Below are 25,388 nucleotides of genomic sequence, written 5' to 3' on the forward strand. Positions count from 1 at the left end.
GATCCTGGAATATGTGCTTCCATGCACTGTTGCCCTTTGCTGATGATGTCTTTCCCTTAGAGTTCCATTCCGAAATCACCTTAGACACCATTGCTTGTGCAACATCAGCACGTTGAGCTGTCTTGGTCACTGAAGCTCCAGCCAAACGCCCCCAACAATCACCCCTCTTTCAAAGTCACTGAGGTCTCCTCTTGCAGCCATGCTAGCCATAATTATAGGCAACAAGACCTGTCTGGCATTTTTATACATGACCCTAAGCATGCTGGGATGTTATCTGCTTAATTAATGCATGAGCTACATCTGTGTGGAAGCCCTTGCTTTCAATATACTTGGTGTCCCACATTTACCAAGGTGTTTCCATTTTTTTTGTCCACTAACTATACGTCCAAAATGCAATACTTGTCCCACTTACCATTCATTGGTTTTTTGTTTGTTTTCACCCTTAAAACTTTTTTAAAAATATGAAATGTGTTATCAACTGAAGACCAGTACATGATACTTCTACTTAGTTCTCCAAAAGGTCTGTGTAGAGGTCCTCTAACACCATGCGCGTCACGTCAAAGCGTCAGCATCCAGCGTAACATTCATCTTGTAGAATATATTTGTTGGAATACATAACAAGAAAAGTACACAAACAGAGAGATAATGACCTGCTCTTCATAGAATAAGTCATTGGCAAGGTGTAAGATCCTCTCCACATGGATAATCCCCCCAATGCTTTGGATCTCAATGTCTGCCAGCATGGTGAGCATCAGAATGACCTCCACCAGAAGCTGCCGATACTCGGGCTGTGGTACTCTGTTCAGGACTGACTCCACGTGAACTGAAAACTTGATTTCTCCAGGAGTCATCTAAAAAGAAAGGGAAAAAGATCACTTTTCTGGCTAATAGAAGCCAACAGATGTTTTATGTACAGTTCTCAATTCATCCGCTACACGTGATGAAATACTTACTTGAAATGATGATTTGGATAACGTGGACAGGAGACTAGAAGGTTGGGCTTGACACACCCTCCAGGCGTGCAGGTTTTATTTACATATAATACAAATAGGAACTCCACCTGACGCTACCAGCAATGGTAGCTCACAGGTGACATATGGCTTAGCTTTCAAAAGACAAAAGCTATCAAAAGGTGCCGTGAAGACGGCTTGCACTACTCTGCTAACTCTGTTAACAGGTCCCGCTTCCACACCTATCTGCTACTGGGTGGGACCTACTATCCAGAAACTAACTCCCTGTTGCTTGGGCAGTTCACCCAACTTCAACAGTCTTTGGTGCGTTGCAGCTTCCTTCTCCCGGAACAAAACCCCCGTCCACCCCCCGACCTCGGAATATGCACACGATCACCGTTACAGGGGGTCGCTTCATTTCCTGAACCCAGTCGTTCAGCAGCAGCAGTCTGACCCCTACGGCTTACAGCAGCCTTGATCGGTATAATTGGGACCCTTTCATTCCTGGCACTTTGCTGCACAACGACCACCTGCTGATTAGGAGCTTGCAGCTGGTAAACACACACACAAGCTGCTTGTTCCAGCAACTAAACACAGCAGGCAGGCTGCTACACACAGAGCAGCAGGTTTCCCATTAATACCAATCTTGTTCTTATTTATACACAATCATAAATCACAGACATCCCCTCCTGATATGCAGGGCTCAGTCCAGTTTAAGAGATTCTGTTCATCATTGTTTTGTTGAATTTGTATATCGTTAGGTCCAACATTGTAAACAGTTGGAAATTAACGAGAGATAGGACAGAGGGAAGGAGATACTTCTTCAGACAGTGCTGAGGGTATGGAATGGGCTACCTAGTCCTCTTGTTTGTAAATGCTGCTATGTTTTTAAGTTGCCTTTAGGGACCTGGAATGATTGAAAACATAGAGGTGGATTGATACAAAATTCAAAGAGATGCAGGTGAGTGTAACGGTTGTATTTTGCAGGAATATATTTTTTGCATGTACCTACTGTACATGTGAACATAAAAATAACAATGATTTTTTTTTTTTTTTTTTTTTTTTTTTTTTCCCCAATACATAATTCTATTTAAGTGGTGAAATAGAATATACACAAAGAAACAAACCTTGGTCTGTCTTCTTGGGAGCAACACGTTATAAAAGTTGCTGAGATATGCTGGCAATATTTGCATCACTAATTAAGAATGTTTTCCTATTTTATCGTGCTATAGTGGATTTTTTGCATTACAGGAAACCTGTAAGTGAAGAACTATGATGGCTTTTCAGAAAACAGGTTATTATTATTTGTATTTATTTGATGACTATGGCCTTAATTAAAAAGAGAGTACATAAATATGCACTCCTGGTGCGGTTTATAAGAGTATATAGCTATCAAAAAATGAATCACTATTACTATACTTACAGCTTGTTTTTGTTTGCTGGTGTATCAATAAGTAGACAATACAGTAAAACGTTAAAAATTGTGTCACTTTGTCCTACCTCTCGAGTTGTTGATGAAGGGAGAACAAACCCTTCAATGGAGAGTCCATGGCACTGTAGGGACAAAAAGGGTAAAGTTAATGTACAGTTACTTTTTCTCAAATAATATTTTATTGCTCAAGAAAATCTTATTTTTATACAATGCAAAAAAAACCTTCATGTGAAAATAGGATTAGTATTGAGGTTGGGGTTGGTTTCAGATAGAGTAAAAAAATATTTTGTTGAAATCTTTCATGATGTTTCCCTTTAACAAACAGCAGTATGTAGTCAATAACATCCAAGAAAGACACCCAACCATCTCACCTTCTGTAAGATTTTCCACACTTTCTGATAGAAGCCCACTGGCACTCTGTTTAGGGCCCCGTCCAGCCTCCTCCTGCGCAGCCACTGCCCCTGGCGGCTATCTGTGGCTGCTGAAGCTGGGAAGGGAAGCTCATCCATACTGGGAGAAGAACTGAATTTCTACAGACACAAAACAATGAAACTTTTAGTACAGAAAAGTACATTACGATTTACATCAACAGCAAGACCAGGCAATTGACATGTGCACGCCATTCCTAGTGATCTGTATTGTCCATATACATGTATATGCAGAAAAAAGTTGTTTATGGTTTTACACTGTTACGAGTTGCGTTGGCTAGCTTGCCAGCATTTTGGAGTTAGGGAGGTTGTTGAGTCAGTGCTGAGCCAGTGCTGCAAGTCAACAGCCGTCATCGTTGAGATTACAAAAGTTTTTTAGTGGCGTTGCTATTCAATGTTCTGTGCACCCTTATATAGTACTAGGAATGTGACTTGTGAACAAAAACAGAGCATCCCCTTGTCATAACAAATTTGTTTTACCAATGGAAATGATGTAGCACAACCTAAATCAACAAAAACCTTTTTAAAAAGACACTTACCATTGATGAAGACTCACTGATATCAATGTCTGTGACTTGAAAGTTAGAGGACTGCAAGGTAAAACAGGAAAAACAATTAGGGAGTGTACACAGCACATGGTAACTCTTGAAATGCTTTGTTAGTTGGCAAAGCTGTTTAACATTCAAACAGCACAGAAGAGCCTTTGATTTGAAAATGATCAAACATCTGTAAAAGTGACTTTGTTTCTTAAAATGTTAATTGAAAGCGTTGCTATGTTAGAAAATACAAATTGTTACTGTTTGCTTGCTATGAGCTGCTAAAGCTGTTCGGTTATGATCAGGGCACTCCCATGCCTCTCGTACCTTTTATTATTAATTAGTCATTGGCAGACGCTTTTATCCATGTGAAATGAAGATTCTGGGTTGGTGTACAGTTACTGTGCAGTTCTGCGCACCCTCTACTTCTGGACTACTATTTATTTGTTTATGTTTTTTACTCTCGTAGTAACTAACTTTGGTAGCGCAACTCTGCAGTAGGATTAATTAAATAGGGAATTGGTGAACTCACTTCTGGTGTGAACAGTGAGAGCAGTAAGTCTAGCCCAAGGGAACTCTTGCTGCCATATTAAAGCCTATTGTGAAAACAGTGTTACTGTAGCTATAATGATTATAAAAATTACTATGAATTACAACAGCACCGCTTAATGTATTAAACAGTTTGACAAAAAGCCCACAGAGAATTAGAAACTGACTGAAGTTATTACTCAATTATAAACCACAGGCTGATTTAACCATTTATTACCCTGATGAACAGAGTAGCAGGGTGCATGCAAACGCCGGAGATGATGTGTAACAATTAAAAGATGGGAAATTAACCCCCATTCCAACTGCTGATAAATCACGTGCGCCAATCACCTTAAGGTCACTTGGCAATGACAATCTACGCATTTCCATCTGGAATCAAAACACAATATGAATCACAAACTGAACTCTGGAAAATATAAATCTTAGAATAAAACGGTAATGGTTAATAGAAGCTCTTTTGGATGAAGAGCATAAGTTTCATATCACCATGCTTTACTCACCTTTTAGAAAACCTGTTAAAATGTACAACAGGTTGCAGTGAATTTAACACACAATAACTTTCAATCTGTAAGAGTCATTTTGATTAGTTATACATTCTAGATATGTCAAATGTCTTCTGCATTTCACCTCAGAGGTCACTAAATTTCAGCTTCCCTTCAGTGATTCTGCATTCTGCGTGGAGGAAATGTTCTGTATACTTTAAACTTCTATTACAGTCTGATCGGGTAATAAATAGCAAATAAACAAGGTAAGGTACCTGCTTCATATCCAGCTTGAGTTTACTGATTCCTGCTCTCTCGCTCTTGGTTGCTCCCACATTGCCCACCTCGTGGATTGATATGACAGGGCTTATTGCAGCAACAGAATGCACTGAAAGACACACAAGACAAGCATGACAACTACCGAGAGAATTTCATTCATCATTTTTCCTGAATCCACAACTTAAATTCTACTCGTTGGCATCGCTTAAAAGGGTTGCAGCTTTGCAGCCAGTGACTCTTGAAGACAGAGGACTACCGGAAAGTAAAGGAAGCAAACTTAGAGCTCTCTTTGACTTAGCGTAACACTTATAAAGGCAGCCCTTTATATCATGGGGACGGTTATAAAGCAGTTTGGTCATGGCTCCCATTTGCACCATACTGTAACACCATTACTGGAGTATTTGTGTTCTCTTTATATGGTGGAACACAAATTGCACAGCCCCTCACCCAAGGATCCTGAATTTTTAAAATGGAAATACATGTTTGCTACAACCTGTGCCTTTCAATACTGCACATTTGAGACCTATATAGTGAATAAAAGTATGATATCAATATTATAACAACTTAACTACAAGGTTTTCGTCACTACAAATATGCTCCAACGTGAACCTCACTCCTCAGTATTTTTCATTTGATATAGTAATGTTAACAAGCAAGTTATTAAACTAGGGTAAAACATGCAGTCCCAAGCAAGAACCCTAAAATGTCACATGATATGACAGCTGTATAATGTCAGGGGTTAAAGTGAAGGGAAGCATCACATATAATAAAAACGTAATAATAAAAACAGATATTACAGTACTTACTGCTTTTTTCAACCCCAAACTCCTTTCCACTCAGGATATGATGGAGAAGATTCTTCAGATCTGATGGACTTAAGCTCATTAAACTCTCCGTGGCTTCCTCACCTGAAAGAGACGAAAAAGACTTAAAAACAGTCCTGGGAAATTCAGCATTTAAAGTTTAAACATATAGATAAAATAAATAAATAAACAAATACCAACATGCTTATTGCAAAGGAGAAGTGTCAGTAACGTCTTTGAATTACAAAATGTTATGCATGTTAATTGAAACTTGGTTTGGAAACCAGACTTGAACATGTGTTCTGCGGGATAAACAGTGCATGTTTGAGTTAATATTTGAAGCAGTCCTTCCTGAATAACACAGATGATATTCAAACTGAATTACAGACAGGCTGAAGAACATCTACGGAAGTAGTTCCCATTAGGATTCTCACTATTTACCTGAACAGTTGAGGGACTGGGCAAGCTCTGTTGTCATCACCTGAATGATTAAGCCAATCCTCAGACGAAACATTTCAGTAAAAAGTGTTGGCTGGGTCCTAATGTACATTGCCAGGTACACCATAATTTCCTGTGAACAAAACCAGCATCGTTAAACACCTTTGACACAACACTCAAGCTAATTTCTTGGAACTTAAACATCAATGATGTTAATCAAAGGAAATAAAATATCGCTCCACAGCCACTTTAGCTTAGCAAGCATGTGTCTTTTGAGTATGTTAGCAGAAATGCTCATTTTGACTTGAAAGGCTGTAATCTGTGCATCTCAAGTGCAACAGCTGTGCTAGTACTTTGTCATGTACATGTACACAACTCAGAAAATAATGCATAAATGGGTAAGGTGGTTCTACCGAACATTGCTGACCTGGGTAAGAACTGCTATGTTGATATTCTGCTCACTGGCATCATCAATCAGTTTTGTCAACTCATCTAGAGGCAAAGGTCTGCTGAGAGATTTACACAGATCAGTTTATTTTGCTTTAATGCTAGTAAACGTTTCCTGTTAACCATGTTCAAAGAGAGGAACTACTCACGCTACAATAGTCTTCTCACGAGGTTCTGGAGGCAGACCCACTGTTAAGTGCTTCTGGTGTGACAACAGATCTGAACAGGCCTAACAATACACAAAACAACTTGCACTGTTACAACAGGAATAATTGCTTAAAGCAATACATAAATAAACACTTATTTAGGTCTTTAGGACAAATTTTTTTTTTTCGAAGAAATACTGACTACAGTCAGCACTCGGATATCAGTTACCCAGATACATGTCCGGCGCGTTTTACCACCCTTATATTAAGGATAAAAGAAAAATCCCTATTATATATTTAACAAACTAATAATCACGCGCGATTTCCGACTCCGTCACCAGTTTTATCATACAAAGCCCATCTCTTCAATGTTACAATTTATTTGACTACACTATGTAACACAATTTTTGTTCCTGGGTAGTAAGTGTTATTTCCTAATTGCTTATGCCTCAAAAGTATAGAACATGGCTATTATTCCCCACAAACACTTTGTTTGTCTAAATACAGTATAATCTTAAATCTCGAAAAACTACTCACTTCTAAATCTTTTGTAGTCATTTTTGTATTACTTTAGTATAAATACATGTTAATTTGGATTCATATGTTGTTTTTTTCTGACTTTATGTGAATGAAAATAATAGTGATATTTTGAAATATCACTGTCCTGGTCACAAAAGCAAAGTTTGTGGAGAGTAATAGCCATTTTCTATACTTTTGAGGCATAAGCAATTAGGAAATAACACTTACTACCCAGAAACAAAATAATAATAATAATAATAATAATAATAATAATAATAATAATAATAATAATAATAATAATAATCTGTCATAGCCCGTGTTATATTATTATTTTTTTCTCTCTGCATGCCAAATCAGTATGTTTTTTATTGTGCAGTTACATGCTCTTCCTCCAGTTTCACCTGACGAAAATGCAGCCAAAACAAAGCGAAGAGACAAGCTATGGTAATGTAAAAAAGTCAATCATTAAACAGTTTTAACACTGTGATGTATTTTTTTCAAATCTGTGCATTTTCATTTGCAAGTGAACGGTGTTATTAGGGCCTTATCGAGCACTATATTCTGTAATTTTGAACACTGACTTTGGATACTATTTTAATTCTGGAAAGAGTTTTTTTTTTGTTTCTTTTTAAATCTTTTGCTAAATCGCATTACTTTTTCCGCTGTACACAGTTCTGTGCATGGGTAACATTGTGATTTCATTTTGCTGTTGGGTCGTTAATGGGGAATTTTACATACTGCTACAAAACGTACCGGATTTAAAAGTATGTACTGTATTACAGCCCACGTGTCCAGTCATCTCTTTTGGCAAGTGATATTTTCAGAATCATATAGTTCTGAATTAAAATCTTATGTTGAAAATATAGTACTGTACAAACAAAACCAATACAATGCATCTAAATTAAAGCCTACTTATTTTAAAAGACAGTCCTTTCAGATATGTATTTTTGATATTGTATCTTTTTTGTGCTCCCTGAAAAACGGACAAGGGTTGGAATTGGCCAAAATGAAATAATCAGATATGCGTCACACGCGTTTAACCGTCACTGAAGTCAACATTCTTTAGGGTCAGATATGCGAGTGCTGACTATACGAGCTTCTGGTTTGAACAAATTCAGTCTTCTAGGATACAGGAGAAACAATATTGCCAACATTCTGTTAAACAAATAAACTGCTGCTAACTGCTCAGTGTGACTAAGAAAGAATCCTTGTAGACGTCACCTCGTCTAGTGCCTCCACTTTTTTCTTTAGCATGCCAGAGATCATGCGGATGAGTCCCCACTGGCGCATGGCACCCGCTTTGTTGTACAGCTTATTCAAGAGATCCTTCACCGTGGTGCCGGGCTCACCATAGTACTCTGTGTCCCAGTCCGCACCCCTGCATGAAGGAAACAGCAAACAGCATGTGTATGGCTGAAACTGTGTTAATTTATTTTTATAGAAACAGATTTGTGTATATATAGACACACACACACACACACACACACACACACACACACACGGTATACGGTACAAACTATCATATATGATCCTGTAAGCTACAATACCATTTATTAACTGATGGATCTCTGGCATGTGAAATTTACATATGCTGCTACCAACTGAACAGTACAGATGGAAATTGATCAGTGCACATTTTATCAATAGGGTTTACACCAATAAGAAAATAATGCTATGCCACTTGCAAAATAAAAGCCTCACTTCAAGTTGAAGAGAATGTACAGGATGTCAGCCTGATCCTGAAAACAAGGGCATTCCTTCAGCTGGTCAATCAGAGCCCTGAAGTCAGTTTTACCGGATGAATCTTTGGGCAGGTTCATTTCAGAAGTTACAACCATCCGAGTAATCTGTGAAAAACATCCATCTGTGAAAAACTTGCCCATGACATCCTTGTAATTCTTGAATTCCCTGTGTTTCACAGTTTTGATAAATAATATGGATAAAGATTAAAGAAAATTGAAACATCTGGAATTGATTCTTACAACAAATGCTCACAGGGTTCATCAAATCGAACAAGCAGTACCTAAGAGTTATCCAATAGCAAATCCTACATTATGTGAAATAACGTCTTGTAACAAAGGTTATTACAAATGCTCATTACATACAGGCAAGCAATTGAAGAATGCAAAGCATGCCCACAGTAACAGATAGATTTATAAACATGAAGTAAAATACCTTGATATCCTGAGCTGGCTGAGGCTGAGTTGAATCCAGAAGGGTGAACGAGGGCTGAGGGGCATGGTACAGCTTGCTAGGAAGGTACATGCTCACATCTGGAGGAGAACTATGTTTTAACACTTAAAAAAACCTGACTTTTCAGAAACACATGCAGTCTTTAAATCTTTTACATATTTTATAGGAGCATTTATACCACATCTTGATTTAATGAAAATATTTTATTTCAAGAAAAATAGTTAAAGGAACTAACTCTGTATGTCCAGTTCTTTTGCTTTGTTCATCAGAGACACCATTTCACAGGTCTGGTGCGCAACAGCACGGAAACGACTTATTCCTCCTTTCTTGGGACCCTGCGATGGCATGGGAGCTGGACTTTTCAACAGCTGGTCTAAATACTTGGCAAGATCATCAGTGGTGTCCACTGGAGAAAACACCCAGTGAATATTACAAAAAAAGGTTTATATTAGAAATGCAAGAGTATAATGCACTTGTATTTCTCTATTGAATGTATTAGGTTCCTTTTGGTATTTCTAACTTAGGTACTACTGAGTAATAGTTATGAAGCTCATATCTATGGAATCACCAGATCCACAGGGAATGCTCCATGGGCTTTTATGTTCCCATGGGGAGCCTGTGGAGAGGTTACCTCATCCCACTTCAGCGACCCCTACTGGTCAGACAGTCAAGTACAGAAGAAAAGAAAGTACAGAATCCATGGCTGGGTTCTTGGTTCCATGGCTTGGAGGTAACCTGTTGATCTTCAGTCCTCCTGATCCGTAAGTGAGTTACAATGGTGGGTCAAAATTTGAAGTAAGTATTTCATATTGGGTATAAAAGATCGGAAACAAATCATCAAAAGAAAAAAAAAAAATGAGAAAAATAATCTATTACACATTCTGAGCTTCAAACATGCAAGCTACTGTATAGCAAATAAACAGGCACTCAATAGCTTCATTAAATCAAGCCTTCATGCTGACCCAGTTCATTCACATAATGCACAAAGTGCACATTTACAGGCATGCTATTTATAAATTATCCAGCCTCATCAGCCAAGTATGTTTCTTTTAATTGCAGAAATGACAAACAAAACTTTCCACACAACCAAACCAATGTAACCACAAACCTCTTTACTTCCTGCAATGATGGCGAGGATGATGGAGTAAGCAGGTGTTTTTTTTTTTATAACAAATGAAAAGAGTTAGGAACAGGTTAGCAACTGGTAATGCACCAGTCAAAAACTAGACGATGATATATCTATATACAGTACACGTGATGAACATTAACCAGGTTTACAGCTAGAACCACTAATACATAGACTCTAAACTTCTTTTTTCATCAGTACATTTTACACACTTTTTATTTAATTGCCTATTTAGCTAACCGCTCAAGATCAAAAGGGATATGAGAATTTGAAGGCTTATATTGTAGACTTCCACTTTGGTCCAGTAAAAGGTAGCAAAACCAATTTTTGTTACTGAATGCTTCTTTTACCCTCATGGGGTACAACATATCCAAAGGAGATCCTGTTGAGTATTATACATCGAACATAAGGGCCCTTTGAGTTACTTAAGTTACTGGAGCAAGGATTTGAACCCTGGATCTCCCGGGTTAAAACTTGACTGAACAGAGACCCAATTACTTTCTTCCAAAAGAGGTTACATAAGTTATTTAAATTTGTTTTGAAAATTGTTACTGACTTTGAAGTGTGATTGTCATTTTAGAATGAGACATGACCAAAGCCAAAAAAGAAATGTTGTTGAAATGTATCCGATTCTCATCCTTACCATGATCTGCAAAGTGAAAGGCACGCAGAGACTCCACCGCGTCTAAAACATCATCATCATCATCATCATCATCATCATCATCATCATCATCATCATCATCATCATCACCATAGTCATCATGAAGCATCTTACCATCAGGTTTGGGGTTCATGAAACTAAGATGTGCGAAGCAGGAAGTTGTCATGAACTCTGACAACTTGCCTGTCTGAACCCTGCCAGGAAAACAGAAAAGGACATCTCCAATTGGTTCCGCACCGTTACCTTAAATTATTTTTCCCAAAATAATTCATTAAGTACCATAAAACAAATAGCCACTGAAATCCATTTGACAGGCTTTTTGCTTTGTAAAATGTAACCTTTTAATCATGTAACATGTTTTTTTTTTTTTTTTGTTTAATGCACTTCCAATGAATGGAATTTATTTTAATGTCAATGTACTTTATTTGATTTACACATTCAGAAGTATGTTTAACTCTATGCTTTCTTAATTTAACAAAATAACCACTTTGTTTAGTGCATTTAAAATAATAAGTTAGTGCAGCTCACAGTCTAAAGAATCACTGGACTAACTTAATACCTTGTTAACAATCCTCCAAGGGACAAATAACGGATACATTGTGTTCGCTGCAATTGAGAATCTACCTCCAGACTATCTGGAGGGGTACGATCTGTTGCAATTGAAACTATCCTGTATTATCATTAGCACAGTCCTCCATACTAACAACAGGATCAACTGACCAATTCTGTGACCATGTCTGTTTTTTTTCATACCTAGCTCCTCCAAAATATCCATCTTGTAGCTTTCGTAATGTTGCTAAGATAACTGAATCCAAATCTAACCGATCTTCAGCTGTAGGACAAAGAAAACAAAATTAGAAAACATATTAGTAGGGTCAACAGTAAGTATGAGGCCCAATCTTGTTCGATCAAAACCCTAAAAAATCTTGAACTTGACAGCTTCCATGCTGTCTGCTGCACTATGTTTTATTAACCGCAATGGGAAAATTATGATAAATGGCAGGAAATCACACCTGAGTAACTGTTTGAAAATGCCATAGAAATAAAAAGGACAGGAATTCAGGAAATTAAATTTTCATGAGTGAAACGTTGCAGGATCAAAAGCAGCAATCTAATGTCAGTATTTAATATTTTCAGTAAATCTCAGGGCGCTTTTCGGAGTAATAAAAACCACACATCTGCCTGAAACCAATGCACTGAATTGTGTCAAAGTCTATTTTCTATATGAAGTGGTTTAATCTAGGGACAGACATCATTCCATCAGGGTTGATAGGGCTGCACTCACTGAGCATGGTTTGCGAGATGGGGAAGGTGACTGTGGGTCGACCTGTCATTCTCCAGCGGCAGCAGAGATAGGAGAGGTCAGTGCGGAGCATCTCTACAATCATCCGGCTATCCAGGGCCAAATAGAACTGCTGCTGATCTATAAACTACACAACCCACATCAGTCACAAATAGTGCTTTGAAATGCAATACAAGAAAATGCCCATGGTGACACTGTAAAAGCCTGAAAACTGTAAAAATCTGAGCTATGGACCCCTTGTAGTGAGGAGGTGGCAACTTGATCCCTCTGGACCCAGACAACTAATACAGACTTTACCAAGTATAAAGAATGTCGATATCAAAGCATTAGCTCTGTTACATCAAGATACTTAAATCACATGATGGAAATATGTCAGCGGTCAAAGTGAAGGGTATAGTTAGATTTACATTAAGGTCTTTTTAAGAACATCAGTTTTATTTGCATCTGAAGTAGCGCCAGTGGAGGTGGAATGACAACAGCATATAAGCTGCTCTCAAACGGATGTTTATGTGCGGGTTTGAGTTTGAAAACTGCCATCCATGAGATTATCCGAGTAGGCTTTTAAGTAAGTGACATCATATTTAATATAAACCGCCCTACTAAACAATGATCGCTAGCAAACATGATTGTCACTAAATGAAACACACTCAAAAACATCAGCAAGAACAAGGCACTGTAACTTTTCATAACTGCCTTTCTATTAATTTACCAAAGAAGTAACAGTAGCTATTATCTATTGTATTGGTCAAGAGAAATGCAGTAAGCACACACTAATGCAGAGAATCAAAAAGTCTGTTTACTACTACATATCCAAGTCTAAGCTGCTACTGGCATTTGTATTTTTATTTTAAACTGTATTGTAAAGATGTCTCCTCGAGTTGATAGTGTAGTAGGGATTTTGGTTTTATATATTCAAAAATTAATACAATTTTATTCCCATTTAAAAAAAGTCAGATAACCGTGGTATATTTTTTGACGGTTACCATAAACAATTTGATTGATACTATGACATCCTTAATTCAAACAATCTCATTTACAAGCACACGTTACAGGCAGTGACGAAAAGATAATGAGTTCTGGTTGGAAATCTCCCTCCCGACCTGTGAGGGCATGAAGTAGCTAAAGGGAAAGTCTTTGGACGGGCTGGCCTGACAGTTCATTTCCAGGGTCGGGAAGTTGGTCAGCCTGGAAGAAGGAGAGACTCCGTTGCAGGAACGTATTGACATGGAAGGTAAACGAGGTAGCAGCTGCAAGTAATAAAGGCAGCTACAATCTTTTACCAAGGGGTCATGTGTGATAGCATAAAGGGGCCAGAGAATCGTTAATCTTTTCCTTTGCTTGGTTTAAAGATATGAGGAATTGGAAGGACCGGGAGATTTCCCTAAATAAAGAGAGAGAAATAAAGGAAGAGTTTGTGAGCGTTTTGTTTGTTTTGTCTGTTTAATAACTGTCTGATTTATGATCACTAGACAGCTAAACACGAATCCAGAGCTGTCACCAAGGGCCAGCATAAAACCGGATCAACACTGCACTACAGTCACGATTAACATTGTTATCACCATTTGTTCACCACTGTAGCACGTATTATATTGTACTGCACCACAAGCACTGAGAGCACTCACTTTGGACTTTGTGATCATGTGTGTCTAATTGTGTGTGTTAAGTACTGTGCTTATTATTTACGCGACTGCAACCCGTTTTCATCACTGTGCAATACACATTGTTGAGTATTGCAAGCTCTTTATTATTTACTGGCTGGTCATCAGACCATTGGATTATAAAAATAAAACAACCCATTTCACCCGTACTTTGTTGTCTGTTTGCTCTTTGATTACTGCACCGGCACCGCACCTGCTATACACCTAATTGCCACTTTGCCACACAGGCATACAGAACTGATCTGTGTAACAGCACACTGGTGCCATCTGTTGGTAAAGAAGGCACTGTAAGAAAGCAAAGAGACTTCTTTAAACTGTGTCTTAAATAAAATAAAATTTCTTACCGGTACTATATCTCTTATAGAACATATTCATAAAAGTAAACCTCCCATTTAATTTAGAAAGAGATCATTCTAAAGATAAAATATTCAAAGTTAACAAAGCTGAATAAAACTAATAAAAACTTATTATTTCATTTTTTATTTGAACTATAAATATATAATATAAATATGATTATAGCTCCAATGTTCACGAATTTCAGACATAAATTTGAAAGCTATAATGAAGACATCAACAGATAAGGCACCCTGCATCCAGATGTTCAAGAAGATATCTTGAGTTTAGAAGGTAGGCTTCTACATTACAGATTACTTTTTATAATAATAATTTCTTATGAGGCAATACCAAAAATGTAGCAAACTTCACAATGTCGAACACATAACTTTCTTTACAATCACAAAACTTGTTTTTACTCCTGAAATGCCTCCACGAAAGACACTTACTATCCTTGCAGCTAAAGAACCATAGATATGGTAAAAATAGAGAAACCCCTTTGCATCAGATGAGTATTACATGTTCACAAAACATCCTTAGCCTAACATAACGGTGGCGCGACAGCTAATGATATTTTTTTTTATTCAAAACACAATGTTCAATGTGTTCTACTGGTGAAGATAAAAAAAAACACACCAAATAAAAAGACATGCCAGACCTTTGATCGCAGCTTCCTAATAAAAGTCTTCTCACCTGTGGAGTGAAAGAGAAGACGGTGTTTCTGATTATGTACAGTTTGGATGTTCCCAGGACGCCCATGCGGCGGTAAGGTCGCCCGGTCAGGCCAAGCCTCCTGTTGCGACCTGAAACACAAGGCCTGTATTAGCTATCTTTATAATACCAAACAAAGTGTGAGATGAGCCTGGCCTGCTGCTACCACTTGACAGAGGGCCAAGGTTTTTTCTTCCCATTAGATTCGGGACTCAACACCCACACAGACATGCTGCCTGCACTTTAAATATCAAGACACTTTTCGTATTGCAGCGTGAATCTCTCGGGGAGTCATGTTTAAACATGTACATGCTTTTGTTTAACCAAAAACAGTTTGTTTCAAAACAGGTTTTTCTCATATGCTTGAATATTACTGTTATTAACATACCTTCACACTGTAAAAACCTTCACACTGTACTTCTTCTCTATTATTTCAGGTTCTGAAGGAGTTGCAAAAAATACACGCCACCAATATTACAAAACAACTTAGCTGTAGATAGGGGCAGTTACATGATTGCCGAGCTGTTTCTTTTATTCCACTGGAAAAAAATGGAGGCAAGCTTTGCAGTTACTTCAAAATAGACAAGGAATCAAAGGTATCTATACACACATTCTTTACTCAAAAGAGATGCAGGGTACGAAGTAGTCAAAACAAGAACAAAGAAATCAAATTAATACCTCCTAGAAATATTTATGAAAATTAAACTGAATATTCCTTGTGCTTTAAGGATGTTAAACAAGTCTGCTGTTTATTCACCAAAATAATCCAGTACAAAGTTCCTGATTATTTTTAAGAACCAAATCTGCTCTTCACACAACATTATTTTGCTCATATGCAGAGTTTAAAAACACACTTACCTAGCCGTGCATAGATATGGCTGAGGATCCGAGAGGGCTGAAGTCTAATGGGGTAAACATCAGCTACTGTTTGTACATTAAACCCATGCTTCTGTAAGATGGTCTTTATTTCCTCTGTCTCTGCTAGTATGGACACTAAGCATACAAAAGAACACAGAAGAGAAATAACACATTAACTGGGAAGCTTACTGGTATAAAATACATTCTAAAAGCAAATAATTCAGGCAGTGTCATTTTAAATGAGTATCTTTATGGATCAATATTAAAATAATAACAAAAAGGGGGCATAAGGGTAAAGGCATCTATGATGAAAAGAGTTAAGTGTGTATCATTGATATGGCATTTTTGTGGATAACACTGGTAAATTGAATTTAACTGAGGAAGCCTTAGGATACAGCTTTGTACCAAATATCAAGAATATTATGGCAATCATATTAAGTCAGAAGACAATGTTAAGGTCACCAACACACAGTATACAGTGTTAACATAATAAATGATCTATGACTACCAGGGGCTTGTGAGTCGATAGCCCCCATAGTAGTAACCACCCATGATCCAATTTGAGAACAGGTGCAGCTCAGGTAACAAACCTTGGACAACCACATCAGGCTTCGGGACTGTAGAGAACTTCCTGTTTAGTGGATCAATTTCACCTGGAGCCAAGAATCCCTTCAAAAGCAAAGGGAGTGATGAGACAGGGATGTGGTACCTGACCGAAGAAAACATGCCAGTCTCTCTAAATACTGAATGTTGAAATACTACATGGTTGAAATGTGTTAATAAAACCACCAGAGGCCAGCAACCAGGCCTGTGCTAAACCTGCACTTTTCGAAGATAAAACATTTCCCTGCCTGGATCAATAAAAGACAAAACACAAAGATTTTCCCTGATAAAAACTGATAAAACAATTCCCAACACTATGTTTCTAAACTAAATAACAGAAACACATTCTTGTGTATATTAAAAGATTTTTTTTAACCAATTTCAATCTAACGTTGATTTTATAGATCAATACAGTACAGTGTACAGACAGATTAGACACAAACATAGGAGTATGTGTAACACAAGTGAAATAAATCTGTAATTCATGAAACATCTTTCTCAATTTTCAAATACTAGCACTGCTATTCTTTAAACAAAGAAATCTCGCCATTACCTCTGCCAATAAGCTGCCCACAATATACAAAGACTGCCCCCACATAATGGGCAGCTTTCCCATGGCAATCATATTAAGTCAGAAGACAATGTTAAGGTCACCAACACACAGTATACAGTGTTAACATAATAAATGATCTATGACTACCAGGGGCTTGTGAGTCGATAGCCCCCATAGTAGTAACCACCCATGATCCAATTTGAGAACAGGTTTGAGAACAGGTGCAGCTCAGGTAACAAACCTTGGACAACCACATCAGGCTTCGGGACTGTAGAGAACTTCCTGTTTAGTGGATCAATTTCACCTGGAGCCAAGAATCCCTTCAAAAGCAAAGGGAGTGATGAGACAGGGATGTGGTACCTGACCGAAGAAAACATGCCAGTCTCTCTAAATACTGAATGTTGAAATACTACATGGTTGAAATGTGTTAATAAAACCACCAGAGGCCAGCAACCAGGCCTGTGCTAAACCTGCACTTTTCGAAGATAAAACATTTCCCTGCCTGGATCAATAAAAGACAAAACACAAAGATTTTCCCTGATAAAAACTGATAAAACAATTCCCAACACTATGTTTCTAAACTAAATAACAGAAACACATTCTTGTGTATATTAAAAGATTTTTTTTTAACCAATTTCAATCTAACGTTGATTTTATAGATCAATACAGTACAGTGTACAGACAGATTAGACACAAACATAGGAGTATGTGTAACACAAGTGAAATAAATCTGTAATTCATGAAACATCTTTCTCAATTTTCAAATACTAGCACTGCTATTCTTTAAACAAAGAAATCTCGCCATTACCTCTGCCAATAAGCTGCCCACAATATACAAAGACTGCCCCCACATAATGGGCAGCTTTCCCATGGGAACCCGGTCAACGGTGTGAGGGTTCCTGTACTCTTCCTCCACCTGCAAAACAGATCGGAATTAATGTTTACTGTATACACAATATGAATGCTGCCATTTAAAACACAGTCATATAGCACTCTATAAAAGAAGCACTACTAAAAACACCACTAAAAACTACCAACCAATTTTTACTTCATTCAAAATTTCATGATCACAAGCTCTGAGATTTTACAGATTTCTTTGCAGCACTCCAGATAAGCTGTGTACTGGGTGTTTTACACATTGAAAAATATGAATTATGTATGATATTTAAATGCAATACCCATAGGAATTTTGCTGCACAGCTTGAGTTTGCATGTTATCAAGTTTCTTGCACTGCGTTTGTTCCCGGCATCTCAATGGTGAACTGTGAATATAATGTATGCGGTAACTTGAGAATGGATCATAGAAGTGCCGGGGCAGCTAATTATAGCCTGCCTGGGAATTGCCTGAAACACGTGACCAATAAGTCCGGGTTGAATTCTCTCGTTTTTAAACTGATTTCTAACCTTGTCAGGAGGGACGCTGTAAAGCTCTGGTACCAGTCGTATTCCATTCTTTCCTTTAATCAGTATCCCTTCCAGAGCATCTCTGTACTCCTGAACCTGTATGACAAAAAACAGAACAGCTTTGATTTTGCATCTAACAGCATTACAAACAACAAACAACAGTATTCAGAAACACTGTTAAAGCTGAGCACTGTTCAATCTGGCACGATTCTTAAAAGCAGGAATGTTTACCTGCTCAGGACTATTACTGAAGATACCATCCAGAATGAGATAAGTCCAAAACAAGGGCCATTCACACTCAATGTTCTCAAACAGCTTTAGTTCAGCAGGCTCATAGTACAGCCTATTGGGGTCCTAGTGGAAACAAAATGAATATAACAGTTGCTAATATTTTTTTCAATAACGACTGAAACAACAACAATAGGGCTGATTTATTAGTTACATGATTTTATTTATTTGCACCTCTTTTGGAGTTTTGTGTCCATCTCTAAGGAACCGGCAGCAACCATACCGGCCCTGCAACAAAATCACAAACAATAAAACAGGGAAAAAAACAACTAAAAAAGGTAAACCTTGTATGTACACTCATGAAATATTTGAATTGATATACACAGAAACTGCAAATATGACTTGTCCAAAATTGTCCATAGTTGCCAATGTTAATAATTGAGTTGACACAAAAAGGTATTTTTTATACTACAGGATTGTGCCTGCTAATAAATTACCAAACTGTTCTTTCAATTATTATCAGTGGGAAAAGTCCCATTTTAAAATTATATTCAGCATAAAAAAAAGGGTTCCACTATTAGCTTTCTGATTGCCTGTTGGCAATCACATGACCTTGGAGGAATGCAATACCACACAGCTCAGATCTAATTTAGTAATCACAGCGAACACTGAATTTTGTGACTTTAAAATACAGGGTGTGCAACAGCACCTGTGTGCCTCACAAAGTACCGAGGGCATGCAGTAACTTAATAACTGCTGCATACCCTGTCGTGTGATATTACTTACTTGGACAAAGTCAAGAGTTTTGAACAATGGTAGTAATACAGTAGCAGCCCTTACAAAAGCTTACCATAGTCATTTTGCAGTTTTCCTGTGCTTTTGCCATGGTTATAATATGCATATACCACAGGTTATCTTAGTTTGCCAGGATTGATTATCTGCTTTGCCGTCGTCTATGAACTTCACAATGCTTACCTGTGCTTTACCATGCTTTCACTATGTTTTATTATACTTTGCTATGCTTTAACTATGGAAAACCCTTATAAGGGCGTCTCCAACAGCAGAAAAGTGAAATAGTCTCTGATACTCTGGGGAAATATCACACTGTAACAGCCAGAAAGTCAGCCAGTAGTCTAACTGTTACTGGAATTAAAAAAGTGATAATAAAACCCTGGAACAGCACACACAAAATGCACCAAAACTGACCTGTAATTTTGAAATTATTTCCTCCTTTGTTATATTTACGAGCCGAATATCTTCCACTGCAAAGGCTGGGTATGAGATAACTGAAAGGATGCCTGTGTCAATTTCTTTTGAGTTTGAAGCCCTTGGCAGCATAGAATGAAGAATTGACTGGAATACAATGAAAAGAACATGACCCTATTAACAAATGGGGGGTTGCACAGTGATCTACAACAATGTCATTCTCAATATATAACTATAGGTGCGACATGTGCTTCCACATTAGTAAGACTTCCTTCATATCAGAGTAGGAGCCATTATTGATTGTAAAGACAAGTTGCAATATGGTACGCCATGGTATTGCTTTATTCACTGTATTGCTGTATACACATGTTTGTAGTGATGAAGATAATCTTAATGTGAAAGCAGGATTTTTGCAAGTATAGTGCAGTCGTTACCTGACAGTGCTCCACTTCATCAGATAGAGCATGAACTACTGATGCAGGCCCACCGTTAGCACCAAACAGGTTCAGTTCATCTAAGGCTTCCAGTGCTGCCTGTAGATACAGACAATACATCTGATGTATTCTAAAGCATTTACAAAATTCCAAAAACACTGATTCATCTGGTGTAAATGGTCTGTTGCCATGTATTCTGTAATCTGTAAAATCTGTATCTCCCCGAAACGCACAATAAAACACCTTGCACACATGTCACTCAATGTGTGCTTCCCTGGCTTCCCCTATTGAAAGTACTATGGTTGGAGTTTCTCACTTTTTTTGTCCAGTCCTTGTATACATCTTCAATGTGAAAAAGTTCTTTAAAGTATATGTTGATGGGTTGAAAAGTTTACTTCCGCTTTGCTTGCCTCTGTTTTGTGCACAGCTAAACTTTTCTTGGATGTGTTTAGTTTCCTTTTGGCCATTTCAACATTAACAATTATATAACTCCCTAACATCCAACCACACCAGTATTCTTATGCAAGTTTTGTTTATCATTTTAAAACTTTTTTAACCTCTAATGCAATTTCCCGTGGTGTACCAAAAATTGTCCCCTACTTAAACTGTTTTTCTCAGAGAAGAGAGCATTCTGTGCAAACTAGTCACAAGCCGAGCTCCGCAACCTTGACAATACAAACACTGACAGATCAAAAAGTAGAATCATTTGTTTCAAGTTTTATCTTAAATAGCACTTTGATGTAGTATATCTTCCTATATGCTGTATATTGTGTCATTTTAAGGTCATTAATATACATCACAGAAAGGAAAAACTTGCACGCAATGTTGGTAAACTTTTTTGGTTAAACTAGAAGACCTATAAATATTCCCTTTAAATTAGGGTTAGCTTACTTTAGCCATGCCTACTGAACTGGCATTGAGTTCTGGGATTCCCTGGTTTGTCTTGTCTCCTCGTTCCCACATGCCATAGTCCTGTAAATAAACAACAAAAAAAACAGGTGTCTTACAAATATATAGTGCAGGGATAAAGCAACAAACAACAGTGCATATATATAGATATAGATTCAGAACAAAAAAATACTCCAAAAGGGACACAAAGTACTCCAGATTTCCTACATAATACATTCATTTGAATAGCTGTCAGTTACAAAATACTTTGAATTGATGTATGGTCTTCTGAAATAGTACAGTGTCAAAACTATCATGTTTACTGATAAAATCTTGGACTATCAAATGTAAGCGTCAGTCGGATCCATGAAACCAGCCGTAATACTTCAATTAAGTAGATATTGTTGTAAATTACACTATATACAAAACCGCATGGGGCCGTGTGATATGGGAAATATCAACTGGATAGGCCCATTGAAAAAAATGCTCTCTAGTTAATATATACAGAATATCATATAAGGTACAATCTATGATACGTCTGACAAAGTCAAAAAGAAAGCTTTTGACAAAGTCCTGCATAAAAGATTAATTCTCAAACTGCGTCAGTCGGATCCATGAAACCAGTCGTAATACTTCAATTCAGTCTTTGGTAGATATTGTTGTAAATTATACTATATACAAAACTGCATGGGGCTGTGTGATATGGGAAATATCAACTGGATAGGCCCATTGAAAAAAATGCTCTTAGTTAATATATACAGAATATCATATAGGGTACAATCTATGATACTTCTGACAAAGTCAAAAAGAAAGCTTTTGACAAAGTCCCGCATAAAAGATTAATTCTCAAACTGAACGCAGTTGGGATTCAAGGAAACACATATGCATGGATTAGGGAGTGGTTAAAATGTAGAAAACAGAAAGTACTGATTAGAGGAGAAACCTCAGAATGGAGTGAGGTAACCAGTGGAGTACCACAGGGATCAGTATTAGGTCTTCTCTATTCCTAATTTACATTAATGATTAAGATTCTGGTATAGTAAGCAAACTTGTTAAATTTACAGATGACACAAAAGTAGGAGGAGTGGCAAACACTGTTGCAGCAGCAAAGGTTATTCAAAATGATCTAGACAAGATTCAGAACTGGGCAGACACATGGCAAATGACATTTAATAGAGAAAAGTGTAAGGTACTGAACGCAGGAAATAAAAATGTGCATTATAAATATCACATGGGAGATACTGAAATTGAAGAAGGAATCTATGAAAAAGACCTAAGAGTTTTTGTTGACTCAGAAATGTCTTCATCTAGACAATGTGGGGAAGCTATAAAAAAGGCCAACAAGATGCTCGGATATATTGTGAAAAGTGTGGAATTTAAATCAAGGGAAGTAATGTTAAAACTGTACAATGCATTAGTAAGAACTGATCTGAATATTATGTTCCGTTCTGGTCACCTCACTACAAAAAGGATATTGTTGCTCTAGAACGAGTGCAAAGAAGAGCGACCAGAATTATTCCGGGTTTAAAAGGCATGTCATATGCAGACAGGCTAAAAGAATTGAATCTATTCAGTCTTGAACAAAGAAGACTAAGCGGAGACCTAAATCAAGCATTCAAAATTCTAAAAGGTATTGGCAATGTCTACCCAAGGGACTTTTTCGACCTGAAAAAAGAAACAAGGGCCAGGGGTCACAAATGCAGATCAGACAAAGGGGCATTCAGAACAGAAAATAAGGCACTTTTTTACACAGAGAATCGTGAGGGTCTGGAATCAACTCCCCCATAATGTTGTTGAAGCTGACACCCTGGGATCCTTCAAGAAACTGCTTGATGAGATTCTGGGATCAATTCGATTCGATAAGCTACTATCAACCAAATGAGCAAGATGGGCCGAATGGCCTCCTCTCATTTGTAAACTTTATTATGTTCTTATACAAGACAATATCCACCCCTGGATAAGTCAAGTTTAAGTTTTGTAATAACATCTGATAATAATGACTCTCACAAACTGCAGGCATACTCACTGCAATTTTATAAGCAGCTTCTATGTAGAACATAAGATTCTGGATGATGTCTACTTCATCCTGAGTGTATATTATGTGAAGACCTACAAAAAACAAAGCAGCTTCCAGTTAAGACATTTAAACCATTAACACAAATTGATTGTATAATTCGTGAACCCCTGTAAATGCAGATCTTAAAGGGGTGATATCCAAGGCTTTACAATCTATTCTTACCTACTATTAGTAATGCTTTATTTTTTCAGTTATCACTGATTTAATGTACCCATTGCTGTGTAATATGTAGTTCCCCGTGAAGATCCCCACTAGTGAAAAAATAGTGTAAATATATACATTTTTACCACTTAAAAATAATCACAGCAAGCGATTGCCTTTTTATTGCATTACCTGTTACACTGCATTTAGGAACCTGGCAGCCGGTTCAGTTTGTTTCAGGTAAATGATTGAACACTTTGCATAGAGCTGCACGATTTATTTTAATGTCTTCAACGAGAAAGACACCAGCTGCATCAAAGATCAGAAATATTTGTGCTAAACATCAGTCTGTCCAACACAAGACGGGACATTTCATGTACTTGCAAATTTCTACATGCATGCTTGTATTCATACCTGAAGCTGTCATCTGGGCTACGAAGAGCAGATAAAGGGAGGTGGCGTCAACTTGTAGGTGGCCCCACTCTTCGTCCCCCACCACAGTGGCACATGTTTTGATGCTGTATTTCGCATGAAGGGCATCTTTAGGACTCTGACTATACTTAAACTTCTCCACTTTGTCCAGCTTTTCAAAATGAAGAAACAATATAGTAAAAATCAAACAAAATGATTAAAATAATGTATCTATTCATTATTCATTGTCCAAGCTCAATCCAGAAAAAACAAACAAACATGGGAACTAAAAACAGCCCTTTATTGAGAGAGTCATAGAGTAGAGCTTGTAAAGAAAGTCAGTAACCTGTATCGTTAACATGGTCAGGAGGCAGAGAATGTGACACTGAAATGACAATGACAGAATTGCGAACTCATACATCAAATGTGATTTTTACCTGTGTACAATTACACAGGTACATAAGCTTATACTAATTTTTGACTTCCCTGAGCACTACTCACCACTGTTAATGTTATGTTAACTGCCAGTTAACTGTACTTGCCCTATAAATGCCTAGCAATGTCAGCACTGCAGACCTCTGACCTCAGAGTTTATTAAGGTAGTAAGGTAGGGACACATACTGAAAACTGTGGCTATATTAAAATGTATCCTGCCTTGAATCCCAAGATGTTCCCTTTAGAAATCAGAGGATGGACAAGAAGTCAGAAATGATTGCAATAACACTGTCAATAAGGTGTAGGGCCATCACGGGTAGCCAGGACAGCTGCGATTCAGCTGCAAGGTGTTGAAATTGTTCTGGAGAGATACATGACCATTCCTGAATGCAATTCCCCTTACAACTCATCAAGGAACATTGAATTAGCAAAACCTGAAGATAATATCTTTAAGAAATAGAAAGACGACAACAGAACTGGCAGAAGGCACAGGTGTTGTTTTTTACCAAATCAACAGTACGAAGGTCACTCTTGAAATCAGGATTTAATGGATGTGTTGCAGTAAAAAAATACCTCTGTTAAGAAAGGGGAACAAGACTAAAAAGCTAAAATATGAACTATGGAATATGCTTACATATAAAATACCATACCTGCCTCATCATGCACTGAAGAAGCCCCCTCATCAGTTTCACAACGCTCTGTAGAATGAAACACAAACCAGTTACCGGGTACACAGATCTCTTAGTCAGCAACTGTGCCCAGCAGTGACCTTTCAGCTGACTGATGCTGTAATATTATACCAAGCTCACTTTATTGCATGGCATTTCCCCTTAATGTTAGTCACGTCAAAGAAACACATACATTCTGCTTTAGTGTATCAAAGGAAAGTTACTCAAAAAAACATTTTACATGGGTTGAAAAAAGACAATTTTGTCAGCACTGGTCATTTATTTTATTTTTTTATATAAATGTAGTCGTCTCCAATTTTTTTTACCCCGGTTTTCTCCCCAGTTTAGTGTGCCCAATTGTTATCTGTATCCTTGGCCTACCGCTAGCAACCCCCTGCAAACTCGGGGAACGGAGGCTCACGCGTCCTCCGAAACGTGCTCCTGCCAATCCATCATTTTACACACTGTGGATCCACAGCGAGGCCACC

General features: G+C 37.6%; 1 protein-coding gene across 1 annotated transcript in view; it reads right to left on the minus strand.

Annotated features, from left to right (window-relative positions):
* Nucleotides 1-25,388, minus strand: part of LOC121295798 (phosphorylase b kinase regulatory subunit alpha, skeletal muscle isoform-like) — a 32,771-nt gene that overhangs the window by 3,208 nt on the left and 4,175 nt on the right. Inside the window, exons 3-32 of the mRNA XM_041220853.1 lie at nucleotides 24,883-24,930; nucleotides 23,801-23,969; nucleotides 23,195-23,277; nucleotides 21,172-21,252; nucleotides 20,281-20,379; nucleotides 19,847-19,993; nucleotides 18,875-18,928; nucleotides 18,644-18,766; nucleotides 18,413-18,508; nucleotides 17,817-17,924; nucleotides 17,250-17,328; nucleotides 15,853-15,987; nucleotides 14,977-15,086; nucleotides 12,275-12,419; nucleotides 11,743-11,821; nucleotides 10,972-11,183; nucleotides 9,438-9,608; nucleotides 9,185-9,282; nucleotides 8,711-8,856; nucleotides 8,231-8,387; nucleotides 6,494-6,573; nucleotides 6,325-6,403; nucleotides 5,901-6,030; nucleotides 5,463-5,564; nucleotides 4,653-4,765; nucleotides 4,226-4,264; nucleotides 3,350-3,400; nucleotides 2,754-2,912; nucleotides 2,451-2,504; nucleotides 651-851 (exon numbers count right to left, since the gene is read on the minus strand). Coding sequence (XP_041076787.1) covers nucleotides 651-851; nucleotides 2,451-2,504; nucleotides 2,754-2,912; nucleotides 3,350-3,400; nucleotides 4,226-4,264; nucleotides 4,653-4,765; nucleotides 5,463-5,564; nucleotides 5,901-6,030; nucleotides 6,325-6,403; nucleotides 6,494-6,573; nucleotides 8,231-8,387; nucleotides 8,711-8,856; nucleotides 9,185-9,282; nucleotides 9,438-9,608; nucleotides 10,972-11,183; nucleotides 11,743-11,821; nucleotides 12,275-12,419; nucleotides 14,977-15,086; nucleotides 15,853-15,987; nucleotides 17,250-17,328; nucleotides 17,817-17,924; nucleotides 18,413-18,508; nucleotides 18,644-18,766; nucleotides 18,875-18,928; nucleotides 19,847-19,993; nucleotides 20,281-20,379; nucleotides 21,172-21,252; nucleotides 23,195-23,277; nucleotides 23,801-23,969; nucleotides 24,883-24,930 — 3,348 coding nt within the window. The remainder of the gene's footprint in view (nucleotides 1-650; nucleotides 852-2,450; nucleotides 2,505-2,753; nucleotides 2,913-3,349; nucleotides 3,401-4,225; nucleotides 4,265-4,652; nucleotides 4,766-5,462; nucleotides 5,565-5,900; nucleotides 6,031-6,324; nucleotides 6,404-6,493; nucleotides 6,574-8,230; nucleotides 8,388-8,710; nucleotides 8,857-9,184; nucleotides 9,283-9,437; nucleotides 9,609-10,971; nucleotides 11,184-11,742; nucleotides 11,822-12,274; nucleotides 12,420-14,976; nucleotides 15,087-15,852; nucleotides 15,988-17,249; nucleotides 17,329-17,816; nucleotides 17,925-18,412; nucleotides 18,509-18,643; nucleotides 18,767-18,874; nucleotides 18,929-19,846; nucleotides 19,994-20,280; nucleotides 20,380-21,171; nucleotides 21,253-23,194; nucleotides 23,278-23,800; nucleotides 23,970-24,882; nucleotides 24,931-25,388) is intronic.

The sequence above is a fragment of the Polyodon spathula genome, chromosome 20 (genome assembly GCF_017654505.1).
Source record: "Polyodon spathula isolate WHYD16114869_AA chromosome 20, ASM1765450v1, whole genome shotgun sequence".
Classification (NCBI taxonomy): domain Eukaryota; kingdom Metazoa; phylum Chordata; class Actinopteri; order Acipenseriformes; family Polyodontidae; genus Polyodon; species Polyodon spathula.